This window comes from Hippoglossus hippoglossus, chromosome 3 (genome assembly GCF_009819705.1).
Source record: "Hippoglossus hippoglossus isolate fHipHip1 chromosome 3, fHipHip1.pri, whole genome shotgun sequence".
Classification (NCBI taxonomy): Eukaryota; Metazoa; Chordata; class Actinopteri; order Pleuronectiformes; family Pleuronectidae; genus Hippoglossus; species Hippoglossus hippoglossus.
Window position 1 is genome coordinate 24279618 of NC_047153.1, and position 20200 is coordinate 24299817.

General features: G+C 40.6%; 1 protein-coding gene across 1 annotated transcript in view; it reads right to left on the reverse strand.

Annotated features, from left to right (window-relative positions):
• Nucleotides 1-19190, reverse strand: part of LOC117759183 (leucine-rich repeat-containing protein 49) — a 40753-nt gene extending 21563 nt beyond the window's left edge. Inside the window, exons 1-10 of the mRNA XM_034581140.1 lie at nt 18888-19190; nt 18708-18773; nt 18553-18622; nt 17230-17469; nt 17006-17105; nt 16276-16479; nt 15405-15471; nt 8219-8362; nt 3178-3239; nt 20-167 (exon numbers count right to left, since the gene is read on the reverse strand). Coding sequence (XP_034437031.1) covers nt 20-167; nt 3178-3239; nt 8219-8362; nt 15405-15471; nt 16276-16479; nt 17006-17105; nt 17230-17469; nt 18553-18622; nt 18708-18773; nt 18888-18968 — 1182 coding nt within the window. The 5' untranslated portion in view covers nt 18969-19190. The remainder of the gene's footprint in view (nt 1-19; nt 168-3177; nt 3240-8218; nt 8363-15404; nt 15472-16275; nt 16480-17005; nt 17106-17229; nt 17470-18552; nt 18623-18707; nt 18774-18887) is intronic.
• Nucleotides 19191-20200: the final 1010 nt, after the last annotated feature.

Sequence of the window (20200 nt, forward strand, 5' to 3'; positions counted from 1 at the left end):
TTAATCAATCCGGTCTTACTGTGATGCGCTTCATGTCCAGCTGTCTCAGATGAAGCACACAGCGCAGGACGGCCTGCTTGTACCATGTCTTCAGGGCTACAGGATTCCCATCCAGGGTGAGCTCAGAAAGGGAGCGCAACTCTCCGACGCAGGCTAGCTGATCAAAACTGGAAACGAAGAAAGAACATTTTAAATGAGACTTTTTTTCCAAAAGGAAGAGGCTTGACAGTGATAGAGAGGCACGCTGACCTAAATAAGTTCTGGGAAGCTTGAGTCATCCTCTGGGTAATTCAAGCGAGACAACTTCCCCCATTTATCCTCAGATTGTTAAACTTTCAATCTTGGCTTTTACCGACAGAATTAAGCCAAGCTAAAACAAGTAGTAGTAGTATTTTGAAAGCACACTGGCAGCCTGACATCACTCAGGAGGCAACGAAGAAAGATCCGCTACACTGCTGATATCAGCCTTTGGCAAAAGGAGGCATGAAAAAGCACAGTCATGCTATGTCAGGCGGCGGAGATATTTTTATTGCTAATTTGTGATAATAACTTTGTTGAATCATTTGCTTGGATCTTCTACACTGCACCGTGCCTGAACCTAGCCAGAGGTTTGTTTGGATGCACAAGAGGCCAGGGATATTAACCTTTGCTGAACTATTGAAACAAGTACAACCATCAGGGGACAATGTTGTAGCTCCAACAAATGCAGAGCAAAATTTCAATATTCAAATATCAATTATGAGAGTCATATGATATTTTTTCTTCCTATCTTCAGGGTTTCTGCAGGTTTCAATAAGTAAAATGTAAGACTTTTTAAAACCGTAATGACTGAAATTCACAAACCATTTTCAAGTACGACTGATATGAAGGAATATCAGACATCCAGGAGTTTAACCAAAGTTGAAGATAAGATAAAGTAGAAGTAGAAAATAACACTCGAAACGCTAAGTCATGAAACTAAAGGCAAAGACAGTAGGTATCCATCGTCTTAACCACACCGAGCTGAGGGTACGGTGATGAGTTCTGATCGGCGTGTTTGGAGGCTCACTTATCAGTTCTTATGTAGTTCTATTACAGAGTGTTAATATCTGTATCATTTAGATAGAACTACAACAGGACATTACAGACTGTACATACTGCCAAAACACACACACACACACACAAAAAAGGTACAGTCAGACCTCTTTTCTGCAATATAATGTAGGGTGGAAATGCTATTATAGGTCTAACACATGCAGTAACCAGTAACCTAGATCAATGTATTTGTTATATGTTAGTTTTAGTAAAGCTTTATTTTGGATTCATAGGGCCATATGTGTATAAACATTTTATAAAAATGAATAAATTACAAACTACAGCAATAAATATGAATACAATCATCACACTTTACAAGTACACAGGGATGAAAAACACATATAGACTTTTTTTCCCAGTGTTTTCAAAAACAAGATGAGTAGTGTCGTCTCACTTAAGGCCCTTACGACCACGCTTTTTGAGTCAGTTAATCGAAACATTAAATTATGCATAAAATTCCTGAGCAGAGCATGAGGGGAGTCTTTAGCCACAAACGTGTGGCTTGCATTTATGCACTTGTTATTAATTAACATGCATGTTTTATAAGTTTTTTCAATACAGATTAATTACATTCCATTATACCAAAAGTGATGGGGTTGTGTTTTTTACAGCGATTATGAGACTTCTTGAGAGATCCAAATGGTGCATCTCATACATATTTTGCCACGTTTTTGCATTCATCACTGTCACTGATGCCTCTGGGAATTGTGAGACCATGAGAATTGTTCAATAGTAATACAAATTCTCTCCACACCAGTCACTGGACACTACCAGAGGTCCAATGAGAAGTGAATTACAGTGTGTGTGTGTGTTGTGTGTGTGTTGTGTGTGCAGATTGGGGTTGGGTCACAAACTGTGTCGCCTCCAACCTCATCTATAGTGGCACTAAAACTCCTGCATCTGTTATTTACTGATTCACATCAGTTCTTTTCTGCCGTCAAGCAGTTTAAATTAAAAATGCAATGTTATAGTGAGTGAAAAAATAACCAGGGATTTTTCAACCCCAGCATCCTCGACTGACCAAACTGACTGCACCAAGTAAACGCATGTGGACTGTCCCTCTACCTAGCAACAGAGCACAAGTCTTCTCCTATCAGCATTGATCAGTTTCAAAAAGGTACCAGGTTTCTATGCTGCCATTTAGACCATAAATTCAAAAGAGAAGCTATTATCAACATTACATTTACTAAATGTAGAATACTACAGAGAATAAAAAAAATATATACAATATTATTATTTTTTTAATATATTGTACTAGGAAGAAGCTGTCGCTGTGTAATCCGAGAAGTTTTAGAATCTAAACTGATCATTTTTTGTTGATTTTTTTATCAGGGTTCTCTCTGTGACAGCGTGTCAGATACTGAACCATACTCTATAACAACAGGGCTGTGTTTGAACGTCAGGTCAGATCTATCACAGCACCAAGTGACTACGCTCAAGGAGGCTTATGAACAGTCTCACCCTGAATCCTACACACAGGTCCCTTGTCCAGCTTTATTCACTGAGATGTCTATGCTGCTTTAATAAGTTACCTCTATGACATTTCTTTTTCTTGGATCAGAGAGACAGGGAAGCTAACAGAGAGATATTGGAACAAGTGTGTCAAGCAGGTTGATGTTCCCACAGAGGAACAAAACAGAGCTCTCATCTCTTCATCCTATACACCCTCACCCAGCAGTGCTGCTCCTGAACTCACTCAACCCTCTAATCTCCCTTTAATTTCCTGTGGAAATTAACAACCTTCACCTCGTCCTGCCTCTGTGCTGTCTGCAGAACTTTGAAAAAATAGTCACACCCATTTCTTAGGTTACAGCATGTTAATTACTAATAACAAAGAGCACTTCCAGGATGTTCTTTTCTAGGTTACAGACACTGCCCACTAAAGCAAACCTGTGCGTGCCTCTGCATGTTTCAGTGTGTGTGTGTGTGTGTGTGTGTCTGTGTGTCTCTGTGTGTGTGTGTGTGTGTCTGTGTGTGTGTTCTGCATGCGTTTTGTTGGCCAGGCCCAGCCAGGAGCCAAGGGAGGGGGACGTGGCACTGTCCAGCCACCATCCCTGTCCCTGCACTGCGGGCAGGAGGGAGTTAAGCGCTGTAAGCTCTTACCTGGTGATGTTGTTGCAGCTGAGAAAGAGGCGCTGCAAGCAGGGCAGGCGGTCCACCTCAGTCTAAAAAGAGAAAGGGAAAGAGGGAGAGGGGAGAGATAGATGTGGAGGGATGTGAAAAGGTGGATGGGAAGAGGGCACTGCATCGTCACTGTCGTCAGAGCTCTGTATCCCTCTCCATTCCCACAGTCACCTTGCAGCTCTCAGTACCAGCATACAGCATCCCCATCCACCCTGCGCATGCACACACATACACACACATAGAGCATGCTGCCTTGTCTCCACATGGAGAGGAGGGGCAGGGGAGAGAGAGTGTGTGTGAGAGAAAGGGGGAAGGGAGGGAGAGCAGAGCCGGTGCTGCGCTAATGCAGAGATCCCCTGCTGCAGGAGGCTGACTCGAAAAGCTCACTGAAACACATATACATACAGATGAACGCCCACTAGCTGCTGTACCTCGTCTCCCAAGAACAATGGTGAGGATGAGATGGAAACTGGCTGGGGTTGGGGTTGTTTCTTTGTCGGAGAGACGCAGCATCAAAATCACTGCAGCACTTATTGAGGTGTAGGGGGCGATGGGCAGCAGCTGGCCAGCCGGCAGGCTACGGGGCAGACACATGGGTGTGGGCAGTGTCACCACCCAGATGACTTCAGCTAATCAGATGGCAGTGTGGGGGAAATCGTGTTAGGTAGTTTCAAGGTCTGTGCTGCGTGTGCATCTGTGTGTGTGGCCGGTGATGCACATGGAAGAAGAGAGGACACGCCCAGCAGCAGCCTGAATGAGCTGTGTCAACATCCGCCCATATTGCAGCCACCGCCCCACAGCCTTGTTCAGCGCTGTTGCCAGCCCCTATTAAAATGGGATATTGGCTTAGCATTTAGGCTACGCTAGCTTCTCTGCAGAGAACAGTACCAGCGTCACATTAGTCACACAAGTGCAACAAAGTCAATCCACACATCCATTTACTCATCCTAGCAGCCAACTTGCTGATTGTTTTACAGTATATGGCATCAGGAGCATTGGTGGAAAGAGCCATTGGTGTTTCAGTGTTTGAAGTTTGACCTTTGGAATTAATGTGATTAGATCATTTTAGCTGATAAAATAAATATAAATCAATTCAATTAAATATCTTATAACAAGCTAGAACAGATTGAATTGTGTGTTACTTTTCAATGTGTAATTCACTGCACAACCACTGTGTTGATTTTCTTTCCGAACATTAAATGAGAAGATTGATACCAGTCTTGTGTCTGAATGGTGAAACGGCAACCAATTAAGCTAGTTAGCTTAGCATAAATAGTGTGAAAAGGGGTAGAAAACAGCTAGCATGGCTTTGGCCAAAGCTAACAAAATCCGCATCGCACCTTTAAACCAATCAACACATAGAGGAATATTTTGGCCAAACGCAGTCACTAACAAAGGAAACATGTCTCAAATTTAGCAGATTAGCGATAAGCTAACAGTGAGACTGCCTAAAGCCAGAGCTTAATGCCAGTATAACAAATAGATTGAGATTTACCCACAGGTCTCTTTTTTAGAGATGCAGCTTTAAGTCATTAACAAGATGGATGTTTGCCAACTTTTCACTTTAAGACACAGAGCACACCCTAATAAACATTTCTGACTTTTCTCCAGAACAATTCCTCCTGTACCGCTTCAGAGAAGAGTTCTGCTGAAGACTAGTTTACAATGTATGTTGAGTTCACAACACAAGAACAGAAACAAGATCCATGATCACTTGTAATACTGTTAACTGTATTTCTGTTTTGTGGTTTTGGAGTTTATTTGGTCCCTAGTGGTCAAACAACATCACTGTGTAGGGCAATAATAATTCTTCTCAGGACAAATAATTGAACATAGTGAATAAAGTTATTATTTTCATCGAGGCTACAGTTGAGTGTTGATTTTTTTCTTTTTCTTAAATCAGCTGCCTAATGGTATTTGGTGTACATCAGCAATACAGGATTGCGTTCTACCCTTGTAAAAAAACAAAACAAAAACTGCAAGTCACACCATCCAATCCTGGCAAATACTGACCGTCCACCTCACTACCAGTGAGTCCCCTCCCAGCTCTGTAAGGATGCTGGTGAAGAGGCAGCCGCTGCACACTGTCTGCGACTAAATATAGCAACCCTTTCTCAGACAGGATGATGTCATCACTGAGCTGATGTGCTGCATAACAATCGCCCACCAATATGGTCTCATTTAAAAAACCCGATTGATCAGAACCAATCAGCGGACAGCGTCTGATGTGAGATTGGGCACAGCTTTGTAGCTGTGTGTGTGTGTGTGTGTGTGTGTGTGTGTGTGTGTGTGTGTGTGTGTGTGTGTGTGTGTGTGTGTGTGTGTGTTGCCTGCAGGGGTGTATTTATGTGTCTGTGTGCCCGTGCCTTCACCTCTTTATTCCTGCTCCACCCTCTTCTCGCTGACAGCTTGCGTGACTATGTTTTTCACACTCATACTGGCAGATGCATTACTCCACAAACATACATCTACCTCTCATCACTGTTGTCTCCTTTGCATGCAACAGCACACAACACAAAAGGGCAGGGAAGCTGCTCAAATAAACGCACAGATACATGTGGATGCTGAGGGGGTTTCAAACATTGTACACTGTTGTGTGTGGCTGCTCTTTGAATAACGCAGACTTGAGATGTCAGCTTGTCAGCCTCTGCTTTTGTGCACTAGAATTGTAACACACGTCACATAGATTTCCTCTTGGACTTTTGGTTACAGATGATTGAGCTTCTCTTTGTAACATTTCCATGTTCTCTGTTAAATGGAAGACTTATTAATACCACTTGAAATTAAATTTAAGACATGCGATGGAAATATACTGTACAACAAAAGTAAAATACTAGTTCCAAATAAACACATTTATATCTGTTAGACTCAAACAAATTGATCCCCAGTGTCAGCAGAAACAAACAAAACCAAAACTAATGATTCGTCTTCTACATTATGGCAGAGTGGTGACGTTTTTTGCCGTGTCCTTTGGCAGTGATGTGCCTAAAAATTAAGACCCACCCAATTTAAATTTAAGACAATTCTCTACTTTTAAGGCCTCTTTTTTGCAAGACTTTTTAAAACAAATATTTTTGCATCTCGGTCATTACTTATTATTGCTGTAACTGTATAGTGGCAAATTTGTTTAAGTTGAATTAAATTTGATAATTTCCCAGAGAACTTTGAGGCAGCATGTTTGTTCATCCACATAGATCTTCATGTGACAGTATATAAAATGTAGAACAGACATTCTCATTATTTTCTTTACATTTTCAACCATGATGCTGATTGATCCAATACTGACCCACAAGAAGACAAGTCCATCAAACATAACTGCTAATCCAGAGTCTCTTTTTACTTTTAACTTTAGCTGTTTTATAAAACTAACTGTTGCTGCTGCCACAGATGTAAAATGCATGACTTACTGCCTGCCACAGGATCTCTAGATGTGAAGACCCACCTTAGAGCAAGTGTAGACCTTTTCCTGTGGATATATGAATCACTAATGTGTTATAAGTTAGCGTGTTATAATTATTGTGAAAGTTTCATTCATATGCAAATATAAATGATTTAAATAGAAATCAATTTCGGATATGAAAATGCTGTGGATTACATTTGAAGTGTTTGAAGTGCAAACAAACCAGTCGAATGAAATAGGTTCAGTATTTTTATGCATTAAATAATGTGAATAATGCAAAAGCATGTCTGATCAAATTTTGCACCTACCTCTTTAAAAATTCACTTAAACGTAGATATAATGCATTCATTTAATAACTCGGCCAAGCAAATAACCATCTGACATTTGTTTTCGGGGACAGCTTTTCTTTTGGTTTCACCTTTTTATCTGACTTCTCTTTCATATAAGGAAAAACATGGACACCTGGAGGATGATTATTTATTTTGTGCACTTGGCAGCAAACACCACTAATGACAGAGACTGAAGAATCTGCTGAGAGGTCGTTTTTTTTTTCCGCCCATGTATCAAATAAAACATTGTATCCAATAATTAGGGCTGAAAGTGGTTCTTGATCAGAACTTGGAGGCAGAGGACAGGCTGAGTGATGGGAAGTGGTTTCACACAACACAATGTTGGATTCACTTCGTATTTTCTACCCCAAAAAGCAGGAAAGGGCTGAGGGGATTTGCATACAAATGAAGGGGCCTGTTTTGGCTTGAGCTGTTCTGTTTATCAGATTAAAACTATAGTAACCAAGGGAAGTGAATTTCCATGTTTAGAATATCAAGTTTCTTTTTATCTGCGCCAGAGAGTCGGTGGGAGGTTGTGGATAATGAGCTGCGTCTCTCTAGGTAACGCCAGTTAGATACATACACACTGTAGACTCCCTGACAAAGATTCTATTGATGTCATTTCTCTGTTTGTTATTTTGTGACAGCAAAAACTGCTACATGTGATCCCATAAGAGAGGAAACAGGAACCATCCAGAGGAACTGGTCCAGAGGAATGGCATTAACTGAAAGTTGAAGCACGACACCAGCACCTTCATCTTCATCTTTTTTTATCTCATAGTAAAAAAAGTGCTTTTCATAGATGCACTGTAAGAATGTGTGTGTGAAATGGTGAATGACAAAAACCTGTGCATTTCTGTGACTGACTATAGAGCGCTATGTAAATACAGATTTGAATTATTGACATTGAGTCAATACGTGATGAGTCACAATGATTCATGTGAACAGCTGCCTCTATGCACATCATCACCAAAGACATGTGCAAAAAATGTGTTAAGTCCTGTTATACAGTAGCAGCAGCCAAAGCAAAAGTCATTTAGTCCGTATCTACTGTATCCTGCAAATATATTGTGGTTACCTTGTAAAACATTTTTTTATATTTCTAACTCCACCTTACACTTTCAAATAAGAGAAAACAGAACCTCCTAAATGTAAATTCAGCCTTGATTGAAAATGAGATTGTGTTCACTGAACAGTTGGTGCCCTTTTCTCTGTATGACTTTGTAGTAAAGTGAGCATGCAGTGAATCAAATGCTTGAAGCGGTCAGTGATTGGAAACGATGCCCCTCACCACAAAAGAGATGCAGTTGTGCCTCAGGTTGAGTTCAGTCAAACAGTCGAGCTTCTGCAGATTTTCCACTCTGGAGATGTTGTTTCCTGCCAGGTTCAACACCTGCAGCTCACTCAGGTGAGAAATGTTCTCGATCCTGTAGATCTGCAGGAGAGCACAGTAAAGACAAGGTGTTATGTCAGAGAGCAGATCTAGATAATCATATTCTACATGTAGAGTGACACAGAGGGAGGTAGGAGCAGAAGAGCATAACACAGTTGAATTGTATACATTCAGTGCTCACTCTCACATTCAGGCCATGTATTTGAGGATAATCAGATTAAATCCGTTTAGAATTCTTTAGCCTGCAGCAGCTTAATGTTGAGGGGTGAAAGAAAACCAAAAAGCAGTGTTCTCCCCTTTCTTTGCAATGCTCGAGGCTACTCCTTCTGCAAATTGACACTGAAACAGAAACGACGCTTCCATTCCTCTCACATACCGATAGTCCATGTGAACCCTTTCACATGGACTATCTGTATCACAGATTTGAAATGACTGATTTAAAGTAAGTTGCATCAAGCCCTGACTCCTGTTTGACTTCTCAAATCATAATAACAAACAAGCAGTGAACACTTCCCCTGCCTCCCCCCTTCCTCTCTCTCTCTCTGGGGGAGATTATTTAGGGGCCTCTGTCATAATGACACAGTTCTTATGAATTCCCAGTGGCTGTTCCCCAAAGGGGATGATGTGTTTACCCTCTGTAGTGCACACTGTACATGTGAAGGTAAGGTCAAAAGATTATCAAGGATTCAAGGATTCTGTCAAAACATCATGACATTTCACATGCTGTGAAATAGGTAACAAACAATAGAAATATTAAAAAGAATCCAACAATGAAATCTAGTTTAAACTAGAAACAAAGATTAGAATTACCAATAACAGCTTTTTGCCTCCACCAACCAGTGGAGTTTCAGATTATATAATTTGATTTACTCATATGAGGTCACTATGACCTTGGCCTTTAGCCTTCAACCGAATGTTAAGAAAATCCCTCAAGTTGTTCATGAGATGTTTGGTTCACTCGACCAAAATCATGTTTGTAAGGTCACAGTGACATTGACCTTTGACCTTCATATTTTATCAGGTCTTTGGGTCCAAGTGAATGTTTGTCCCAGATGTAATGGAATTTGGATGTTTCTAATACATCTCAGTCAAAAGAACATTTGCTCACTGTGACCTTGACCTTTGACCTTCATCCACCAAATTCTAATCAGTTGATCTCTGAGTCCAAGTGAATGTTTCTACTAAATTTGAAGAAGTTCCCTCAAGGTGTTCTTGAGAGATCTTGTTCACACAAGTGAGACAGTCGGACGGACAATGTGAAAACATAACGCCTCCGGTCTCTGGCTGTTGCGGAGGGATAACAGGAAGCAACACAGACACATACAATACATTTGTGTAAACTCAGTTATGGTATGTCTCCTCCCTGCCTGGTAAATGCAACCGTCTTTCAAACTTGACTTGCCTATGAGTTTGTAATGCAGGCTTTGTGTTAAGCACCTCACTGTGTGAGTATATCAACTGTTTGAGAACTACAACCTTGTTTTGTGTGCTATCTTCCTCACTCTATGAAGCAATTCACACCAATCTGATGCTGTTGGAAAACAGAAAGGTACAGAAATGTAACAATTGCCTTTTCTAGGGGTATTTTTATTTGCAAGGTAACAAAGTGAAAACAAAATGCTCTATGGATCTGTGAATTGTATATACTGTCTTTATTTTTTTCTTATTAGGGCCCGAGCACCTCCGGTGGGAGGCCCTATTATATTTCGAAGGATTTGTATTTCCCTTTTGGGGCTTTTTCAGGGCCTAGACATGCTCACATTGTTACCAAAGTTTGCAGGGAATCCAAAACCCCAAAACGTAATTGTATTCTGGAGTAATTTGAAATGGGCGTGGAAAAAGTGATAATGAAGGCATAAGATTACTGTGACTTTTCGTCAAACGCCATAATAGTGGCGTGGCGTCAAAGTTCATCAACTCGCCGTGACACACGGAATTACTATAACTTCGGTGTTGGAGGTTCAACCTCCCTCAAACTACATTTGTGTAACAACACCCCCCCCCCCCCCCCCCCTGCAAACATTCAGATGGTTTTAAGGAATGGGCGTGGCAAAATAACTGACTAGCGCCCCCTAAAGTGCAGCCCCGGCACTACGATTGGCCAACATGTACAAAAATCGATAGGGACATGTGTCTTTTCATAACAAACAAATAAGTCTCTTGGATAGATATGCTAGACCAAACAGGAAGCCCACCATTTTGACTTTAGTGGCCATTTTGGCCATTTTCTACAATTTTACTCTGATGAACTTGTCCCAGGGCTTTCATCAGATCAACTTCAACTTCTGGGAATGTCATCTCAACAAGATGGAGATATAAACTACCTCGGTATATTTGATTTCATCACACGGTGTGACCGTGGCGAGGCGTAGAATTTTGATTACACACTAGACATGTAAGACAAGAGTCCCGGCCTGATGACAGCTACACAGAAATCATGACTTAAAATCACAGCGCCACCTGCTGGCTACAGGAAGTGACATGTTTTATACTTTGATGAACTGCTCCTGGCTGCTTTACAATAAACAGCTCAAAAGAGCTCAGTCAAGTCATTGGATCATGATCAGAATTGTGACATTTCCTCAAACCGGGTAAACATTGAGGTGCGGCGAAGGTTCATCCTTTGCCAAAGGAGAAGATGTTGTCATAACTCCAGTGTGCATTGTCCTATCACCGCCAAACTGCTGTCTCATGATCAGAGACCAAGCCTGAAAAGCTCTATGTGTCAATATTTCCTCAGTGTCATAGCGCCACCTACTGATTCGCCATGAAACAGGAAGTACTTTGTGAATCCACTCTGCACTATCCAACCGGCCCCCAACTTCGGACCTATAATCACAATCCTGACATGAACAGCTCCATATATTAATATTAGTGCAGGGTCATAGCGCCACCTACTGATCAGTGTGAAAATTAAGTTGTTGTAACATTGTCCAATTGACACAAAATTGCTCACAATACATCAGAGCCCCTACTTGAAAATATCTATTAGTCTGTATGTAATAATATTGATGGCGCCACCTACTGGCAACAGGAAGTAAGCTTTGTTTTACAACTATCATTCGATTTGCATAAAATGTTCACAGTGTGATGTGCAATTGATAGCGTGGACCGTAATGAGCAATTAGCAGGCAAGGATCGACATCGCTCGACGGACGCAGGAAGTGAAGCGTTTGTCCTTGCCGCAGTGCGCAAAACGCATGCAACGCAGAGCCGTGCGCTTGGTCATTGATCGCTCTCTCCACTAACCACAACAGGCTTGAAAATGCCTGTGCTCGGGCCTGTCAGTGCTACAACGTAGCCCTAGTTTACTACTATTTTCACTCACTAAATAATGTTATGGCAAATAAAAGATAATACAAAATTGGTCACTAACTTTGTGTAATGTCACGAAATACCTTACAAATGACATGTAGAGTATTATTTAATCTGTGGGGAAACGTATTTACCCCTCCTAACACTCCATACAGATATTCATACCTACAATCTTTTCTTTTCACAGAATAGATGCTGGTATTGTAACTTGTTTTCACTGACATGCTTTTACTGTTAAACTGTTTCAACACTTATTGTTAAGGTTCTGAATATTGTTCTTTGCTTGAGCCACGTCAAAGACTTTCTGTTACTATGTGACAGACAATAAAGTTTTTGGTTCGATTGTTGTTTCTGCATTGCTAGCTCTGTATACAGACTGTATATATGATTAAATTAGACTTTTTGACAATCAATAGTTCTTACAGGCACAACTCCAGTTGTGTCCAACTCCAGTAAGTGTGTCAGTTGTGTGTTGTATGAGACCTCAAGACACAGACTATTGTCAGTTTGACAATATAGATACTAACTTTAATGAAAGAGGATTCTATCTACTGACCACATATGAACATATGCAGTCAGCAGCACTGTTAAAAGAATTTGAGTAGAAACAGTAATACAGTCTCATCTGGTGCTGGACACACAACAGAGTGAGATCATCACGCTGCATCCAAAGGCTTTACAATAGTGGTGTATATGGTCTCACAGGAGGGAACACCCTTTCTGCTTTAAATATCAGAAGATGTATATAGTAATATGAGCAAAAACACTTGCAAAGATTGAAACAACATCATCTTAGAACCAGACTTGGGCATTCCTGACGGACACAGGACAGGCGTCTGTATATCAAATATCTGTCAACACACGGACACAGTATCTCTACTCAAACTAAAAGGTAGACTTTGGATAACCTCGTCTGAAGATATTTGAGGATCTTGTATTTCACATGATGAATTCCTATGGTGTAGGTCGGGCTTGCAGAATATAGTAAGGTAATGTTTGGTCTGTGGTGCAGTTATACGATTTCATTTGAATAAATATGTGAGCAGAATTCGAGAAAGAAGAGGATTTATGTTGAGATCTTTGTGAAACATTAGTAGAAAATCAGAATGTGAATAAAAAAAGGTTATCCAACAAGGTCAGGTCACTTTGTACTGTGACCTCATCACTTCTTACTGAGACTGAGTGAGTTGGATGCACACTCCCAAAGAGAATATCTCCTCTTGAATAGTACTCAAAAACTGGAAATGAAATGGCATTCCTCCTACAGAAATAAAAATGAGTGAAAAGATTGTGAGGAAGAAAGGATGACAGTGATGTACTACTTGTGGTCAGAGAGAGCAAACCAAAGGTAAGAGGACAAGCAGCTGGTGTTATGTGGACGACAGAAACTCGACAACAACCTGAGTGGGTAGAATAACCATGACTTCATTATTTTAATTCATTCGCCTATTGATTCCCCCTGCTGAATTCCCTCACCTCATCGTCTTGTATTATCATTGCGTAGTGATTCACATTACGTTTGGGTGGTCAGGTCTCTGGCGAGTTTGGAAAAAGTTGAATATGGCCGATTGAACAGTTGTTTAAGTGCACAAAGCAGGAGGCTTTGGTGTAAGTAATTGAAAAGAAACCTGTCCCGCTCGGAATAATAGCTTTATCATCTGCTCCTCAAGAAGCACCTTCCAAAAAATGGCTACCTGTATATACAATGTGCTTTCATTACCAGCGAGGACAGCACGAAAGATTATATTTATTACCTCATTCTAAAGTCACTCACTTAATTGTCACATTATCAGTAATGTTTAAATTCACTGTGCAGATGTAGATGTAGGAAAAAGAGCCAATGCATGGGGCTTAGGGAAACAAAGCGTCCTGTGTGAGGGAAAATAACATAACACTGAGCAGTCATTGAATAGTAATTGGGACGCCTGCTCGTGTAAAGAGGAGCCAACATTAGAGGGGTCTGGAGTTGCTCTCTGAGGAGGGGGCGGAGGCAGACTGCTGGCAAAACACGGATTTGACCAAGGGACACTTTTCTAATCTATCGTATTGTTTTCTTTCTTCTATTTGTTTGGCTAAAATCCTCACCTTACATCGGTGTTACTTGGATCATTTCAATTTCTCTGGCTTTTGATATCAGTGAGCCAGGCCCTGCTGTAGAGGCTGAGCAAACAGCACCTAATAATACATGTATACTCAGATTAATTGCAGAATAGTCTAATCTGCCACAGCTAAAAGCCACTGCCAATGCTGTAAACACACACTCTGTTGGCAGCTTCTTAGTTACACCTACTGGAGCTTAAAACTAATGCAGTCTCTCACAGCAGCCCTGAAACAAATCCCACATTCATGGAGGTTAGAAGGTTCAAGTTTGATTGAAATTGTTTTATAAAGGTTTTTATTCAACCATATGATCCTTTTTCTTTTTCTTTTTTTTTGTTCGAATGATTTTAAGCAAGATTGCGCACAAAATATAAATACATCTGAGAAGAATTCCCTAAGTTTTGGTAGGGATCAGGATTTGGGATCCAGGATTGTTTTTTTATACTTCCTTTACCACTGTGAGATTGTTTTTTGACTTTTTTGTGAATTTCTCAAGAAATAATGCAGAGATCTTTATGAAAAGAATCCGGCATGTGCAGACTGCTAATATCTATGAACAGGTGGATAATGATTCAGATTTTGTGTATCAAAATAAATATTTTTAGGGGGGTGATTTTTTTTTCAGTTACTGTATGGTCACAATTAATCTATTTGAACTATATCAGATAATTGATATTCAACCTATATTTAATGTAAGCAGTTTGCAGATCATAAACTGTGTGCATGGTATATATATATCTGATCTCAATATGCAATATGGTGATAAATTGTGTGTCCATATAACGCAATAGAATTTAAGAGCAGTGCCAAACTGCAGCCTCCAAAATTACGATAAAGTTAAATCAACACTTCGCTAAAACACAAACTGAACATTATAGCTCTCATGGATGCAGAAGTTATTGGATTTATTAGACTGCATTTGTTTTAGTGAGGTGTACCTGTGAACTGAAAAAGTGCAGAAAGAAAATGTGCCTGTTGAACGACTTATACTGTGGTCACTGAGAAAATGGATGTGGGAGTAGACCCTGATGATTTACAGTCCTTTGTTCTCTCACTGTGCTGGGAACTAAATCACAAGCTGAAGACAAGTCCCTAGGTAGGTAAAAGAATGATTATAATACCAATATGATTTCTGGCATTAATATGTCACAGTGTTTCCCAGGCATGACCTACGTGTTCCCAAGAGTGTTTAGGACACCAGATCTAAAAAATAGAGCGGCACTATTTAAAGTTTCATTTGACAGTAACAACTGGACAATTCAGCTAATACCACTGCCCTGGGTAGACATCCTTTTATAGGTCAGTGAAATAAGATGACTACATAAATTCACACGCCTGCTTGGTTTCCCGCTGTCGAGTCTATACGACTCTAGCATTCAGAGATCTGCGTCTCACATTACAAACCAGCAGTTATCAACAGTGTGGAAGAGGTAGAGGAGACAATACACTTCTACGGAACTTAGCAGCTTAACATTGTGAATCCAGTTACAGTTTGGGTGACTAAACGAACAAGACTGAACACACACACACACACACACACACACACACACACACACACACACACACACACACACACACACACACACACACACACACACACACACACACACACACACACACACACACACACACACACACACACACACATGCTGTAGGTGGGAGTAGGTACCTGATTCTCATGCAAATCGAGGATATTCAGTTTGGACAGGCTTCCCAGGCAGCGGATCTTCTGGATTCTGAGAAGTATCAGGAAGAATTGATATAAAATGGACATGAAATACAAATTGTCACAAATCAATCAATAACATTTCAGCTCTCATGACTGTACCAGGTGAAGACACCTGGTAGAGAGTGTGTGTGTGTTTGTGTGTGGTTGCTAGCGGAGGACAGCTGGCAGCGCAACAAGCATATCAAAAGGTTACATTCCCCAGGGAAACAGAACTTACAGTAGTGTACAGTGACTTATTGTTCAGGACTGTCCGTATAGATTCAGATCAAGTTACAGTTCATGATGAAAGGCTGTGGTCTCTTGAAAAATGCCAAAGGAATATGAAGAGAATTCTTTTCTCTTCGGAAACTGCACCTGACCGTGGAAGTAGGTCTCAAAAGATGGGTCTCATGTTTTATAGCTGTGGAATACATGTGCATCTGTAAGATCTTCGTAACAATCACTGTGTAAAAATGGCGAACACTGAAATAAAGATGCTAGAAAAGTAAAAACAGCTAGTTTATTAAATGATTAAAACTCTAAATCCAAAATGTCTTAAATAAGATACAAGCAACATCTACATTTAATCAGGATGTTGCTTGGCCACTTTGCAATATTTAAGTGTTGCTGCATTTCACATTAAACCAGGGACCTCCTTTAAATATGTTACGTTAAAAAAAGAAAAATTCATAGTCATTATTCATTATATGCTGTACTGCTACAAATATAAACTACACAGTAACACCTTCAACATATAACAGAGGCAATTCAGACAAATCTGACATGTGCTTGTATTCCTGTGCTTGTGACTGTGTCTGTAATGAAAACGAACCTGTTCTTCCCGAGCATTAGGATCCTGAGAGAACTTAGAGCTTCAATGCCAGTCATTTCAGAGATGTGATTGTCGTACAAGTTCAGGAAAACAAGCTGCTGCAGATGGGACAAATGCTGGATTCTTGTGATCAGGTTGTGCTGGAGGTTGAGAAGCTGCAGTTTCTCCATGATGCCCAGCTGAGGACATTTCTCGAGACAGTGCCTGGAAAAGGAAAACGTTTCACAATGTAGGTTTTATTCAGATCATTACTTCATCTTCATGACATTTTTATCGACGAGCTATTAGAGATGTATAATAAAAAAATGTTTTTACAGGAAAGCATTTTTAACATGTGACTTGTAATTATTTTCATTACAACAATCAGTCTTATAGAGTTCAAGTGTGATGTTCCTGATCTCTCAATTATTTGTCAGCAAACACTGATCATTGGAGACATGGGTTGGGTTTTAATTGAGACTTTGCTGCTCCCTGGTGGCGACCTACAGCACTTGCCAATTTAGATGAAGGTCTTGTGGTTTCCACTGTAAATACTATTAACAGCTAGACTGAGTTCATTAAGCTAAAATAAGGATGACATGAGAATACGAAAGACACTGCAAGTAAAGATACAGAGAACTGCTGTGACTCATGATTGTAATTCATACAGTTTTTTTGTCCAGCTTACAGCAACTTCCAGCTAAACCCAGATGTTCTACAACACCAAAGGTAAACAACAGGGCAGAGGTACCTGTCCAAGTCAATGCGTTGAAAACCAGACTCAAAACTGTCCCAGGGCAACTGGGTGAAGGGGACACCGGGGGCGGCACTGTTGTATCCTCCAGAACCACCTGGCAGAGACATTACACACGGAATTAACAGCACGGGTAAAGCTGTCATGTATTAAATATCAAAATTTCTAAAAAACTGATTCCTAATGTCAAAATATGTGTTAAGTGATATTGCAATTTTTACCAGCTGGCTTGGGAAGGTTTAAGACATCGTGGTAGTATGCAGCTTGAGTGCTGTTGGTTGGTCTCTTAGATTTGTCGCTTGCTTCTTGTGCAGCAGGTGAAAGTGCAGCCGAGCCACTCAGAGCGGCAGCTGCTGGTGGTACATCATGATGTGCAATATCTGTAGAGTCACTGGCAAATGATGGCACGGGTGGTGTTGTCTTCACAAATATCCTCTGGCTGCACGCAAGCAACCTGGTTCCTACAGAGATGATATCATAGATGACGTACATGAGCATGGATGTAAAATACTGGATGGCCCAAAACCTCTTGCAGCTTGATATTGACATGACGGAGGCAATGACGAGAGGCCCTGACGCAGTCAGCACCTACACCTTGAAGCCCCTGGGTTCTCTGTCCCAGAACATTAGGTACTGTTGTAAAAAACTTGGTGTCCCCTTTGATTACGGCCTCACCTTAAATAATCATGTCAACACAGTTTACCAGTCACATTTTCTGCAGCTCAGAAAACTTTAAAGATCAGCGTGTTTCCATCGAGGGGAAACGTCATGCTTTCATTTCCACTCGCTTGGATTATTGTAATTCTCTCTTCACCTGCCTGAGCCATAAATTACAGCTTGTCCAGAATGCAGAAGCCACACTCCTCAACAACTCTGCTAAAAGAGAGCATATAACTCAGATTCTAGCTCCTCCTAACTGGCTTCCAGTAAATTTCCAAATCGATTTGATTTTTCTAATTGATTTTATTGCTGACTTTTAAAGCCCTTACTGGACTTTCCCCTAAGTACACCATATATGCCAGGTTGTAACCTGAGGTCCTCACCGAAGGCCCTACTCGTTATTCCACAGTCCCGGCTGATGACCAGTGGTGACCAGGCCTTTTCTGTCAAGGCTGCCATTCTTTGGAAGAATCTCCCTGAGAAGATCCGTCTAGCAAACTCCTTATCCTCCTTTAAATCTCTCCAATAGACATATTTTTACAGGTGTGCTTTCTCCTTGTGTTAATCTTAATGCCATTTTATAATGTTTTATTTTATCATGTTATTACTCTTTTCTCATCTTCAACATTTTGTATTTCTGTGTCTGTGCTCTGTGTGATCTTTTTTAATCGTTTAGTAGTGTTTGCTTTTTAATTGTTTTCGCTATTTTGCCTTAATTCTTAACTTGTAAAGCACCTTGTAACTTTGTTTTGAAAGGTGCTATATAAATAAAGTCAACTAAATAAATGAAATATGAATACAATCTAATGTTGAATCCATAGGTTGAATCACACAAAAACAAACTCAGAGTGGGTGTGTGAATGTGTGGACTGGGTTACGGTTACCTTGGTTGGAGCGATCCATTGTTGGGTTCGAATTCATGTCTCTGTCTTTCCCAGCATCTTGAGAGTCGGACTGTAAAACGGTGAACACGATAAACAGTGAAGCATTGGAAATGAGCGATGAAGCGATCAAGCATGTGTCCTTTGTCCTGACTCACCATTGCCGGGGCCCTGTCCAGAACCAGTGACCTGTCAGTTGTGAGGTGCAACTTGCAGCTGTTGACCTGCACATCAATTGTGTTGCATTGAATAAGACACACAGACAACAGTAAGTACCTTGATGTCGTGTGGTTGGCTGACGCACTGTGACACATAGGGGTGTTAAAAGTTATATTTACCATGGGGGTGGGAAGCATCCCTCTGTCACTCACACACGTGTTGCGTTTGTGAGAGCGCATCGTTTTGCCATTTAGCTCCATTGAGCTAACGCGTGCTGGAGTCAACAGTTCAGAGCGATCAGCGGTGAAACAGCTGTGTCGGGATCCGAACCAACTTCCGGAGTGTTAGTCATCGGAATACAAAGGCTCACTTGCTGCGGAACTGCTGCTTCTTAGATTTATCGCTCCGAACCGACGCTCATCTTCGCTTCTGGCAAGCACTGTAACCATGGTGACGACGGCGTTGCTGGGCTACGCTCACTTCCCGTGTTACCAAAAAAAGGATCCGTAGAAGAAACAGCTCCTGGAATGTTCCTCCTTCTAGGGTGAACTCAGGTAATCTGGGACTTTATTTTTCAATCTTGACTTTACACATTAGTAGATCGACATATTATACCTTTCTGTAATCCTGCAGATGTTCTCTAACCACAGCAGGAGAAAGAATGGAGATATCACACTCAGAGGAGACATGACACAGCTTCCATGCTCTTTGTGACAAAATAGAAACTTCTGGCTGAATTTGATCATCTGGGACAGGTCGCTTTGTATTCTGAGACACTTGTAGTAGGTTTAAAGAAAGTCTGAATCACCCACAGCGTTATGCATGTCAAGGTCAATATTACCAATTTCTAAAAAGCATTATTTTACATATATTTTGCATACATTACAGAAAGCTGAATAAGAAAATATATACTATTCATAGAAATGTCGTTGAAAATGGTCATCTTAAATAAAGAAACTATCAAATTAATTTAAAACATTCTATTAAAGGTGTATCAATTGTTTTTTTAATCAATTAAAGTTCAATCAACAGCAAACAACAATAACATGAACAGTTTATTCATTCAATAATGTGTCATTCTATTGGGTAACAGACAGTCTTTGCAGGTGAGAAACCATCATCATCGATCAGCCCATTGTCTTCTCCACATGTTTGGTGAAACCAATGGCCGCAGACCACAGGACAGACTGTTCAGTGCTTTTTGGATCATCTCTGCCCTAGAGAGCAAACTGATTATGTGCCAGTTAGTTAACCAGACCATCAGTTTAAACAGACAGGGACAGACTGTATTTACCATTATCTCCTGCCTGATAACTGGAGATGCTACTTCTCTTTAGTTGATCATTGTTTTACTTCAGTCCCTAAATGCATATTTCCCCCGTTTAGAGAACTTCAATGACTGTCCCAGATTACCAAAGCATGCTGTCCCACACTATCAATCATGTTTGATAATATGGGACGGCTAAAAAATGTTTTAAAAAACACATTTTCC